Source organism: Prionailurus bengalensis, chromosome A3 (genome assembly GCF_016509475.1).
Source record: "Prionailurus bengalensis isolate Pbe53 chromosome A3, Fcat_Pben_1.1_paternal_pri, whole genome shotgun sequence".
Lineage (NCBI taxonomy): Eukaryota > Metazoa > Chordata > Mammalia > Carnivora > Felidae > Prionailurus > Prionailurus bengalensis.
This window is the reverse complement of record NC_057354.1, coordinates 114,316,547-114,329,633: the sequence shown is the minus strand read 5'-3', so window position 1 is coordinate 114,329,633 and position 13,087 is coordinate 114,316,547. Positions and strand designations below refer to the sequence as shown.

The window sequence follows — 13,087 nt, the reverse complement described above, 5'->3', positions numbered from 1 at the left end:
CCATTGTAAGGTAATTACATATACACAATTTTTTATTTTAATAACTTGACTGTAATATTTAATATTTTTAATATTTGAGTGTGATTTTTTAAAATTTGTACTATATTGAGTATCATTCATTTGGCGCTTTTTCATTGAATATATTTTGTTTTCACTTTGCAAGGTGTAAATAATTGAAAAGAGTTTTTAGGAAACAAGTTTTACATTAAGAGGAAAAAGAACTCTTCCAAGTATTCATAAAGGAATCTGAAATACTATTTTGCATTTTTGATCCCAGATTCTTTCAGTATAAGCATAGTGATTTTGGGGCGCCTGGGTGGCTCAGTTGGTTGAGTAACCAACTCTTGATTTTGGATCGGGTCGTGATCCCAGTGTCCTGGGATTGAGCCCCACGTTGGGCTCTGTGCCAAGGATAGAGCCTGCTTGGGATTCTCTCCCTCTGCCCCTCTCCCCATTCACATGCTCTTGCTATAATAATAAAAAAAAAATAGTGATTTTTAAATGTTTGTTTATTTTTAGAGAGAGAGAGACAGAGTATGAGCGGGGGAGGGTCAGAGAGGGAAGGAGACACAGAATCGGAAGCAGGCTCCAGGCTCTGAGCTGTCAACACAGAGCCTCATCTGGGGCTTGAACACACGAACCGTGAGATCATGACCTGAGATGAAGTCTTAAACTTAACCAACTGAGCTACCCAGGTGCCCCAAAGCACTTTGTTTTTGGTATATTATTCTTTTCCAAATTATTTACAACCCTAAGCCGTTAACATATTAATCAAATGTCCCACATTGTGGGTGATAATTCTGAGTAATAGAAATAATAGAGTAATGGTCAATTTGGCAGTTTTATTCTTGCAGAGACTCAAGTTATGTAAATGTGGATTACATATCTTCAGTTATTTTTATTTAGGGGAGTGTTACAATTTTTAAAATACTATTTTTGTTATATTGTAGATCTCATATCTTATGTTGGAAAATAGCTCCAAAATCAGTCCTGGTGAAAGTCAGTGACAAAGTATGATGTGGCATATAAATTATCTGTTTGCAAGTTCATAATATAACTGAAAGCTGCTCTTTTACTGGGATTTCTGCTAAACCATGAAGTCCAGTTCACATTTTCTTTAATAAGTTTTCACTCTTCTCTTCCTCCAGCCTGCCCGTCCTCTGTGTCCGTTGAAGTGAGTGCAGATGGGGTAAACATGCTCCCTTTGTCCACTCCTGTTGTCACCAGCGGCCTCACCTACATAAAAATTCAGCTGGTAAAAGCTGAAGTAGCTTCTGCTGTCTGCCTTAGACTTCATCGCCCCCGAGATGCCAGCACATTAGGCCTGTCACAAATTAAATTACTGGGCCTCACTGCTTTTGGTACCACTTCTTCGGCAACAGTTAATAATCCCTTTCTTCCATCTGAAGATCAGGTATCCAAAACAAGGTATGTTTTATTTCTCATTCTTTTTTTTTAATGATTTATTTATTTATTTACTTATTTTTACTTTTTAATATTATTTTTTATTTTTTTTAATTTACATCCAAATTAGTTAGCATATAGTGCAACAGTGATTTCAAGAGTAGATTCCTTAGTACTCCTTACCCATTTAGCCCATCCCCCCTCCCACAACCCCTCCAGTAACCCTTAGTTTATTCTCCATATTTATGAGTCTCTTCTGTTTTGTCCCCCTCCCTGTTCTTATATTATTTTTGTTTCCCTTCCCTTATGTTCATCTGTTTTGTCTCTTACAAAGTCCTCATAGGAGTGAAGTCATGTGATTTTTGTCTTTCTCTAATTTCACTTAGCATAATACCCTCCAGTTCCATCCATGTAGTTGCAAATGGCAGGATTTCACTCATTTTGATTGCCGAGTAATACTCCATTGTATATATATACACCACACCTTTATCCATTCATAGATCGATGGACATTTGGGCTCCTTCCATACTTTGGCTATTGTTGATAGTGCTGCTATAAATGTTGGGGTGCATGTGTCATTTCGAAACAGCACACCGGTATCCCTTGGATAAATGCTTAGTAGTGCAATTGCTGGGTCGTAGGGTAGTTCTATTTTTAGTTTTTTGAGGAACCTCCATACTGTTTTCCAGAGTGGCTGCACCAGCTTGCATTCCCAATGTTTTATTTATTTTTGAGAGAGAGTGCGAGCGTGTGTGAGCAGTGAAGGGGCAGAGAGAGATGGGGACAGAGGATCTAAAGCAGACTCCGCAGTGACAGCAGGGAGCTCATGTGGGGCTTGAGTCCATGCACCGTGAGAGCATGACCTAAGCTAAAGTCAGATACTCAACCAGCTGAGCCACCCAGGCACCCCTTATGTCTGATTCTTAAAAAAAGCTTTCTGAACTTTTTATGAAATTATTTATTCTATGGTTTCTGTTTTAGGGCTTAGGAAGTCCTTTGTTCCATAGGTAGTTTATACAGCGCTGTAATTTTATTAGATGTAATAGAGATAATGATTCTTTAGAACCAGAACTTGGAGGCTGGTTAAAATTGAAATTTATGTGTGTTTAATTCTTGAGGTATGTACAATGTGTAGTATCTGTGGGTATGGATTTCTGTTCTTTGGATCAGAGTCTAATATATGAATTTCCCCATGCCTGTCACCAGGATACATCTGAGCCATACAAATTGACCATATAGACAGAGACCTAGTCTTGTATGATAATTCCTAAATGGCAGTTAGTGGAAAGGTTAGATTTGAGCCATACAAATTGACCAAATAAACAAGGACCTGAATATGTCCTTTAATTCACATTTATCTGGTAAAATTTGTTAGTTGAAAATGTTATACACTGGTTCTATTGAAAGTTTTGCCTGATAAGAAAATTTGGGTTTTTTTATTCTCAAGCTGCCAAGACTTTATAGTTTCACAAGGCTATAATCCTATGCATTTTATATTTAAACATATATGTGTATATATAAAAAAACATTTTCTGACTGGGCACCTGGCTGGTTCAGTCAGGAGAGCATGTGATCCTTGATCTTAGGGTCATGAATTCAAGCTCCACATTGCACGTGGAGCCTATTTTAAAAAAATACAAAAACGTTTTTTGACTGGTTGAACAAAAGGCAAGTAGTTCCTAAATGCTGTTAGTGGTTAAGTATTTTTATTTGTTACACTATGGAGGAAACTTCACTGTGTTTAAGTCCTTCTTCATGTTCTAGCATTTTTTAAATGAAGATTTGTGTTATTTATGAGACACAACATGCTGATTTTTCAGTTTTGTTTTACCCCAGAAATAATCTGAGCCACTTGCATTTACCACGTAAGCTGCTTTGTGTTGTCTTTTTCAGTATCGGCTGGTTACGGTTATTGCATCATTGCCTTACTCACATAAGTGATCTGGAAGGAATGATGGCGAGTGCGGCTGCACCTACTGCTAATCTGCTGCAGACTTGTGCTGCCTTACTGATGTCCCCGTACTGTGGGATGCACTCACCCAACATTGAGGTTGTGCTTGTAAAGATAGGACTGCAGTCCACGAGAATTGGCCTGAAGCTCATAGACATTCTCCTGAGAAACTGTGCAGCATCAGGCAGTGATCCTACAGGTGACCACCGTTAACTTTGATATTTTAATTTTTACCTATCTGCAAAACAGTGACAGTTACTTAATCACTTAATCTTTGTGATGAAATCTGTTTCTGAAATTAATTTCCATTATGGCTTCAATGTCCTTGGAGGTTTTTTTTTTGTTGTTGCTGTAATTTATGGAAGCGTAATTTTTAATTAACAATTTAAAATTAAATTGAGCAAATATTCCTATACCATTTGCTTATTTAGCAAACTTTCTTTTGGTTCTTTATTGCAAGATCTAAACAGCCCTTTACTTTTTGGAAGACTGAATGGACTCTCTTCCGATTCTACGATAGATATTCTTTACCAGCTTGGAACAACTCAGGATCCTGGAACAAAAGACAGGTATATGTCTTTTTTTTTTGTTTTGTTCTGTTTCTTTTTTTCCTTTTTAAAAATTAATTAATTTTTTAATATTTATTTATTTTGAGAGAGAGAGAGAGAGAGAGAGTGAGCGGGGGTGAGACAGAGAGACAGGGAGACAGAGAATCCCAAGCAGGCTCCATGCTGTCAGCACAGAGCCCGATGCAGGGCTTGAACTCATGGACAGTGAGATCACTGTTTATTATTTAAGGACACACTTACACACAGTTATGTGATAGTGAACGTTACTTCTAATACTTTCTCCTTAGGTTGTTTCATAAAAGTCAAGATTGTTGATTATATTGGACATATACCTGTATGCTTTACATGATATAAATTCTAGAAACTTTGTGAACATTAAACATCAATTTTTATGTATTTGGACATATCTTAAGCAAATTTGAATGGAAATAGAATTATAATCAGTATTACTTTTGACAAATGGAATGGAATAAAATATTACAGTTTTTGAAATGTTTATTTACTTCAAGAGAGAGCACAAGTGAGGAAGGGGCAGAGAGAGAGGGAGAGAGAGAATCCTAAGCTGGTTCCACGCTGTCAACATAGAGCCCAATGCCGGGCTCAGTTGCACAAACGATGAGATCATGACATGAATCGAAATCAAGAGCCAGACATTTAAGTGACTGAGCCACTCAGGCGCCCCAAAATATTACATGTTTTTATGTGAACCATGTTGTTAGGAGATCTTTGTTAAGTTGTGGTGCTGTCAAATCATACAATCTTAGGTAGCATCTACTACTGTGTATGAATATTAGAATATTGTGTCCATATTAGGCACCTAGACTATTTTGACAAAAGTAATGTTTTTTTTTTTTTGATTACTTATTATTTGTAATATTCGTTGACAACTTTTCATTAGCTCTCTACCTTCTATCTCCTTCCTATTGCAAGGTGAAATGTTGTCATACAAAGTAAATAATATTTGAATATCTCACCTAAATATTTAGTGATGGTTTACGTGTAGGTAATTTTGGATGGGTTTTACTAATGTACCTTTTCCTTGATGTCTTCTACCTCCACATTGAGAAGAACTTCCCAAGTATTTTTGAGACACGTTTTTGTTGACAAATTTTGGGTGATGATTTGTCATTCTCATGTTTTATATATATCATATATCAATACCAGAATACCATTTATAGAATGTGTGACTTCATAAACAATTAATCTTTACTATTTTCTGAGTTAATGCTATCCTTTAATATTTTAGTTAATATTCAAGAAAATCATTTGATATTTTGTTAGTTTGTTTATAAGTTATTAACCAATCATTAATTTTGCGTGTACCTACTCATTTTATTGCTTTTTACCGAATAGTTGCTGTGTGCGTGGCACTGTGCTAGATAGTAGAGTGTCCAAGTTCATTGAATCCAGCTTTTTGCCTTGTATTGGGGAGACAGAATACTGTCACTCACAAGGGACAGTTTACATAGGTCAGACTTGGGGATTTGGGGTAGTGTCAGGCATGGCAGGTGCCTAGTAAATTTTGATACTTTAATCACTGATAATGTAATAAGCTTTAACTTATTTTAGGTTAGTTGCTTTCATACTCTCCGATGAAGAATGTTCAAATGGCATTTAATGAAGTAAATTTATTTCCAGCATGGTAACTTCAAGATATTAAATAAGCTGAATTCTTTTCTATAAAGCTTTTTGCTTCACATAAGTAATATGATTATTATATTTAAAAATAGATTGGAGTTTTTTGGAATTTTTTTTTAATGTTTCTTTTTGAGAGAAAGACAAAGTGTTAGTGGGGGAAAGGCACAGAGAGAGGGAGACACAATCGGAAGCAGCCTCCAGGCTCTGAGCTGTCAGCACAGAGCCTGACGTGGGGCTCGAACCCACTTACTGTGAGATCATGACCTGAGCTGAAGTCGGATGCTAAACTCACTGAGCCACTTAGGCACCCCTGGAATATTTTTTGATAGAATAAATTGTGCCAAATTCAAATTATAATGGCTAATGAGGTAAAAAAAGAATTAAAAAATTAATTTTATTTTTTTAATGCTTATTTATTTTGAGAGAGAGACAGAGTGAGCAGGGGAAAGGCAGAGAGAGAGAGAGGGAGACACAGTCTGAAGCAGGCTCCAGACTCTGAGCTATTAGCATCGAGCTCGACGTAGGGCTTGAACCCACGAACTGTGAGACCATCACCTGAGCTGAAGTCGGACGCCTAACGCACTTAGCCACCCAGGCCACCCCATAAAAAATTAATTTTAAATATTTTTCTAGAACAACTTTCTTAAAATAGCTTACAATTATTTAATTCTTTAATAGTTCTTTGTTGTTTTTTTTTTGTCATAGGAAAATTACCCTAAATAAAATTGTTCTCACTGCATAATACTTTTTAAAACATAAATGTTTTAGAACTGACATAATAACAAAATTATTGGCTTCCGCACACTGAGAAAATCTTACTCTTTCCCAATTACCTCATCTGCTTTCTCTTTTTCTGACTTATATTTATTTCCTATCATATGAAATTTAAAGGGTCTTGTCCGGGGGCAACTGGGTGGTTCAGTTGGTTAAGCATCTGACTCTTAGTTTCTTCTCAGGTCATGATCTCATGGTTCGTGAGTTTGAGCTCCACGTCGCTTCGTGCCCACAGTGCGGGACCTGCCCTTCCCTCCCTCTCTCCCTCTCTCTGCCCTTCCCTCCCTCTCTCCCTCTCTCTCTCTCTCAAAATAAATAAATAAAAACTTTAAAAATATATATTAAAAAAACAGTAAAATAAGGGGTCTTGTTCAGAGCAGAGAAGGGGTTTAAGTAGTATTATATACCTTCCTACCCCCATTTCTTGTAACCTGAAGCAAAGAATCTTATAAACTCCAAAGCCATATTGCTTTAAAAGATGTTATTCTATGGGGCGCCTGGGTGGCTCAGTTGTTTGAGCGTCCGACTTCAGCTCAGGTCACCATCTCGTGGTCCGTGACTTCGAGCCCTGCGTCGGGCTCTGGGCTGATGGCTCAGAGCCTGGAGCCTGCTTCCAATTCTGTGTCTCCCTCTCTCTCTCTGCCCCTACCCCGTTCATGCTCTGTCTCAAAAACAATAAACGTTTAAAAAAATTTTTTTTAAAAAAAAGATGTTATTCTCTGGGCGCCTGGGGGGCTCAGTCAGTTAAGTGTCCGACTCTTGATTTCAGCTTAGGTCATGATCTCACAGTTTCGTGAGTTCAGACCCCTGCAGTGACTCTGTAGAGCCTCCTCCAGATTCTCTCTCTCTGTCTCTCTCTCTCTGTCTCTCTTCTTCCCTGCTCATGCTCTCTCTCAAAATAAATAATAAACTTAAAAAAAATTTTTTTTTAAATGTTCTCAGGTGTATTAAGGGTAGGGTGACACTTGAGAAAAAGTACTTACGTTGGGGCTATATTCTGTTGTCAGAGTGCAGGGGGGTGGGTGACTGCTAGTAGTATTTAATGGTTGGGGGCCAGGGGAGTAAGACATGCTGTGTTGCATGAGATTCTGCACAATAAAGAATTAGTCCCAGATTACTATTCTGGGTTGTGTGGATTTGTTGTAAGATGAAAGAAAATTTACAGGAGACCATGAATTTGTTAAGTTTTGTAGGGTTTTTTTGGTAAGTGAGTTAAGAAATTACCCAATGTTTATTTGCAGAATTATATGTTATCATATGTTATTTCAAACATTTTCATCAGTTAAGATTAGTAAGGTTATTGGAGAAGTAGAACTACTATGTCAATTTTGCTTACATAAGTTCCTTTTCCTTCCTAGTTTAGATTAAAAGTACCAAGAGCATTAGTATATGACTCTCATAAATACAGTGCTTACTTGAAATGGTGGTATTTATCCATATTAAATGTAAGTTGTGGTATAATTGGTTATTTGAATTCATTTTCTTTTAAGAATTCAGGCCTTGTTAAAATGGGTCAGTGATTCTGCAAGAGTGGCTGCTATGAGGAGAAGTGGCAGGATGAGCTACATGTGCCCTAACTCTTCGACAGTAGAGTATGGTCTTCTCATGCCATCTCCTTCTCATTTGCACTGTGTAGCAGCAATTCTGTGGCACAGTTATGAACTGCTTGTAGAGTACGATTTACCAGCGCTGCTGGACCGAGACCTCTTTGAGTAAGTACGATTTTTGAAATCCTTTTTTTTCCGTTAGCAGATTGTTACAGGTTTTCACATGATGAAATGGTATTTTATATGCTTGTTTGGATAATAATAATACTTTGAAAGTAGTAGTTACATAGAATCATGTATAATTTTGAAATTAGGTGCTTACAAATTTAATTAGATTTATCTCCACTAAGAAGAAATATTAGTGTCATTGCTTGCTTTCTCCCACCTAAAATTGGAGTGTTTAATGTATGTGTTCCTACAGGTCATAGTATTTATTCTTTTTTGCAAATTTACCCACCAGACTTTTTTATTGGGCTTGTGCATATGCCAACGGGGGAGGGACAAGGAAGAGAGAAAATCTCAAGCAGGTTCCATCCCCAGCATGGAGCCCAACATGGGGCTCAGTCCCACAACTGTGAAATCATGACCTGAGCCGAGATCAAGAGTGGGACGCTTAACCGACTGAGTCACCCAGGCACCCCCAGATTGTTTTTTTTACCCTTAATGTACAGCTATTTAAGGAGTAAAAGTATAATTGGAAATTTTGAAAGACTTACTACTTTAGAGAGTTTTTATGGTTAGTTGTTTTTACTACTTTCTAGTTATCTGATAGGATTGTTCTTTTGGCAGTTTCCGCTTACCCACATTTCTTTATCATACTTAGGGCTTTGCTGAACTTAGTGCCTGTAATTGCTAAGTCTATAACAGAATATTGTATTTATTTCTGAGGAGTTCCATGACCTAATAAAAGACTGGCCTTTTGTCCTTTTTAGTCCGTCATTTTCATATTTGGTCTTCTCAATTGGCATAACCCACGACTTAGTAATGAAACTTACTAATAGTTTTTGATTTGCAAACGTGAATTTTAAGCCATCAATCATGTCAAATTCAATCTGAACATCTCTTTTGTGTAATTTTTCAATGTTTCTTTCTTTCTTTAAGTTTATTTATTTATTTTGAGAGACTGTGCAAATGTGGAGGGGCAGAGGGAGAGAGAGAATCCCAAGCAGGTTCCACCTTGTCAATGCAGAGCCTGATGCTGGGCTGAAACTCAGGAACCATGAGATCATGGCCTGAGCTGAAATCAAGAGTTGGACACTTAACTGACTGAGCCACCCAGGCACAACTCCAGTGTTTCTTTATGTAACTTTTTTGAGGTCACACATAGAGCGGTAGATACATTTAAATACAGATCTCTTGATTTTTCTGTACTGGTTTTACAAGTCTAATCTAACTTCATCTACCTAAATACCTAAATAATGTATATCAAAGCAGTCATCATGAAATCTTATAGTATTCTATGTCAAATAAAACATATACTTTTATAGATGTCATGATTTTATACAGTGTACGTTGATTTCTAATATTACTATTGGAAAAATGAGGTCTTTCTAAAGATACATATATAATATTAACCTGGTGTCTTTTATTCCCCTAGGTTACTTTTTAATTGGTCCATGTCTCTTCCCTGCAATATGGTTTTGAAGAAAGCTGTTGACAGTCTACTATGCTCAATGTGTCATATACACCCAAATTATTTTTCTTTGCTCATGGGCTGGATGGGGATTACCCCTCCTCCAGTGCAGTGTCACCACAGACTGTCCATGACTGATGATAGCAAAAAGCAAGATCTTACTTCATCCTTAACAGATGACTCTAAAAATGCACAAGCGCCTCTTGCACTAACTGAATCACATTTGGCAACCCTTGCATCCTCTTCTCAGTCTCCAGAAGCTATCAAACAATTATTGGACTCAGGTTTGCCTTCTCTTCTTGTGAGGAGTCTGGCTAGTTTCTGCTTCAGTCACATTTCTTACTCAGAAAGCATTGCTCAGTCAATAGATACTTCCCAGGACAAGCTCAGGCGGCATCATGTTGCACAACAATGTAATAAGATGCCTATCACAGCAGACCTGGTTGCTCCCATTCTTAGGTTTTTGACAGAAGTTGGCAGTAGCCATGTTATGAAAGACTGGCTCGGTGGGTCTGAGGTCAATCCACTGTGGACAGCACTTCTGTTTTTATTGTGTCATTCTGGGTCCGCTTCTGGAGGACATAATTTAGGTGCACAACAACAGACTAGTGCAAGACCGGCCTCTCTTTCTTCAGCTGCTCCAACAGGATTGACTACTCAACAGAGGACAGCTATTGAGAACGCCACTGTTGCATTCTTCCTGCAGTGCATTTCATGCCACCCTCATAATCAAAAACTGATGGCCCAGGTAAGATTAGAAATACCGGCTTAAGTTTTAGGCATCTTATTATTTTAATACAATGTTAAATAACACTAATGAAATTAGTTGAGAAAGGGGTATGTATTACAGGTGATAATGAAGATTGGGATACGGTCCATTTAGAGATCTAAATTGAAACTGTAATTAAAATAAAGTCTTGATATATCTTCCCTCTTCCTCTCAACTGTCACATATTCCTTTTGATGAGATAATGGGCAAATTCACAGCAATTCTAGCTATAGATCATACATTCCTATTTTTAAACTCATCTCCCCCTGCCCCCCATAAAGAGGACAAACCAGAAGAACGATACGGGCTGCTGAAAGACGATTGACCACTTGAAGGTGTAATCTCATCTGCAGTGGAGTATTGTATTTTGTTGTAACTGGCTTGCTATGACTTTTAGTTTGCTTCTAATGAAGCAGACATTAGGGTAGATTTCAGATAGGAGACTCCTGACATCTCACTAAGAATATGAGAGATGATTTTATTAAGTCCATGGGGACAAAAATCTTGAAAGCTAGAATTATTATAAGGACGATTCTAGTTGATTTTTGCCAGATTCTGCTCCTTTCTAGCTGTTTTGACCTTTGTCTAGAGACAGTTAACATAATTTTCAAGAAATACTGAATGATTTAACTTTATTGAGAAGGATAGCAAGATACTTGAGTGTCTAAAGTATTTAATTATTGCCAAACTTGATCTGCTTAATATGCCTAATTAAAGGAAATGTCTAAATTATCAATTTTAACCAAGGTCATGGATATGAGAATTTGAAAATCTGGTTTGTACCTCTGGGTAGCCTGAAACTTTTGTGTCTTACTGCTTTCTGGCTTAATTATCATCTCTCAGCTTCTTGTTAAGGCTTTGTTTGATATTTTTAATACCCTTTTTTCATAATTTTTATTGCATTGTAAGCACATTCATATTGACTCAAGTTGAAAGTAAGTTGGTTACACCAGGTATTTATGTGAAAACTCTGTAGTAGTAGTTTATCCACAGAAATTTTCTCTGGGGATAATCTTTTTTTTTTTTTTCTTGAAAGTACACAGCTGCAGATAAATAGTGCACTTAACTTTTAAATCTCTTTACTTGCCAGGTCCTCTGTGAACTTTTTCAAACATCTCCTCAAAGAGGGAACCTTCCAACATCAGGAAACATTTCAGGGTTTATACGTAGATTGTTTTTGCAATTGATGCTGGAGGATGAGAAAGTGACAATGTTTCTTCAGTCTCCCTGTCCAGTGAGTATTTTAACAGTTAAATTAAATCTTAATATTAGCTGTGTATAAAGATATTCTATAATTTCATGTCAGAATCTGCAGTTACCTCTACATCCTAATTTCTAAAATAGCAAACTGAAACTAGAACAACCTTGGTACTTAATGATAGGACTTACAAGTCTGTTTTGGATAACGCTTCGTGTGATAAATAGCCTAATTATACACTACCATGAAAAGTATAATTTGGTTGGAGGAAAGAGTGACAGATTATTAGGTACAGTGGTGCTAATACGAAAGTTAAGCAACAAATCAGATGTCAAATGTACTACATTTAAAAAAAATTTTTTTAATGCTGCTTTTTGAGGGAGGGAGGGAGAGGGAGAGGGGGAGAGAGAGAGAGAGAGAAAGCATGAGTGGGGGAGGGACGGAGAGAGAGGGAGACACAGAATTCAACGCAGGCTCCACGCTTCAAGCTGTCAGCACAGAGCCCGATGTGGGGCTCAAACCTACAAACCACAAGATCATGACCTGAGCCAAAGTTGGATGCTTAACTGACTGAGCTACCCAGGCACCCTTCAAATGTACCATACTTTCAAAAATATATAAAATATACTCTTTATATTTTGTGTATATTTACACTTTTTATTCTTTTAGAAAAACTTTTGAAATTGTTTTGTAATGATACATGTTTCCAAAAAATCACTTCTTGATTTCTTTTGAATTTTCAGCTGTATAAAGGTAGAATTAATGCTACAAGCCATGTCATCCAACATCCAATGTATGGAGCAGGCCATAAGTTCCGTACGCTTCATTTGCCGGTCTCAACAACATTATCAGAAGTTCTTGACAGAGTGTCAGGCAAGTTAGATTTAAGTATTAAAATTTTTTTTTAACTTTATGTTACATTATATAAAATTTTTATTATGTTTTGTAACTTTATTTTACTGCATCTACTCACTCAGCAACCATTTCATGAATAGAAAGGTCAGTATGTCTTTACATTTTCAAGCATGAGAAAGAAGCTGATAAAGGAGAAAGTGTATGTGCGCTGCCTTCTAGCACCCATAGTTCTTTTGCTGTGGTGTGTGTTGTGTGGAGAATTGACAGAATGGACAGTTGGAAATGTTGACAAGCCTTGGGAAGCCATTGATGGAATTTTTTCACAATAAACCGTAGGGCTTTTTTGTAATAGGTGATTTGCCGGCTATTAGGTTGGATAACAGGATTCTAAATAATAAATATTTACTAGATCTCAGGAAGAAATGAATGGTCAGGAGATGAAAATGAAGTAGGTAGACTTGATTGGTGACCTTTTTATTTATAATAGTGAAGAAAGCAGAGAGAAATTATCCCCTAGGCTTCCTGCCTGTATTCTAAGATGATGACTTTAAACAGTATACAGGTTATTAAAAGACAGGTTTGTATTATATTAAAATATAAGCAGTTTTGATGGCAGAATGCAGATCAACTGTAGATAGTTTGATTGCCTGTAGATATTTTGATTGCCTCTCAGAAATCTTGAGAATGAAATCAGTGAGTGAATTGATTGAGCACTTTCTATGTGTAAGTCCTCAGGCTGTAAGAGTAAG

General features: G+C 37.0%; 1 protein-coding gene across 26 annotated transcripts in view; it reads left to right on the top strand.

Annotated features, from left to right (window-relative positions):
* Positions 1-13,087, top strand: part of BIRC6 (baculoviral IAP repeat containing 6) — a 225,639-nt gene that overhangs the window by 132,964 nt on the left and 79,588 nt on the right. For all 26 annotated transcript variants that reach the window (XR_006292783.1, XM_043553219.1, XM_043553244.1 and 23 more), the window contains 7 exons: positions 1,149-1,428; positions 3,298-3,554; positions 3,816-3,924; positions 7,827-8,048; positions 9,481-10,264; positions 11,376-11,519; positions 12,227-12,356. Coding sequence is in view for 25 of the 26 variants with exons in the window: in XM_043553219.1 (XP_043409154.1) it covers positions 1,149-1,428; positions 3,298-3,554; positions 3,816-3,924; positions 7,827-8,048; positions 9,481-10,264; positions 11,376-11,519; positions 12,227-12,356 (1,926 nt within the window). In the remaining variant the exon portion in view is untranslated. The remainder of the gene's footprint in view (positions 1-1,148; positions 1,429-3,297; positions 3,555-3,815; positions 3,925-7,826; positions 8,049-9,480; positions 10,265-11,375; positions 11,520-12,226; positions 12,357-13,087) is intronic.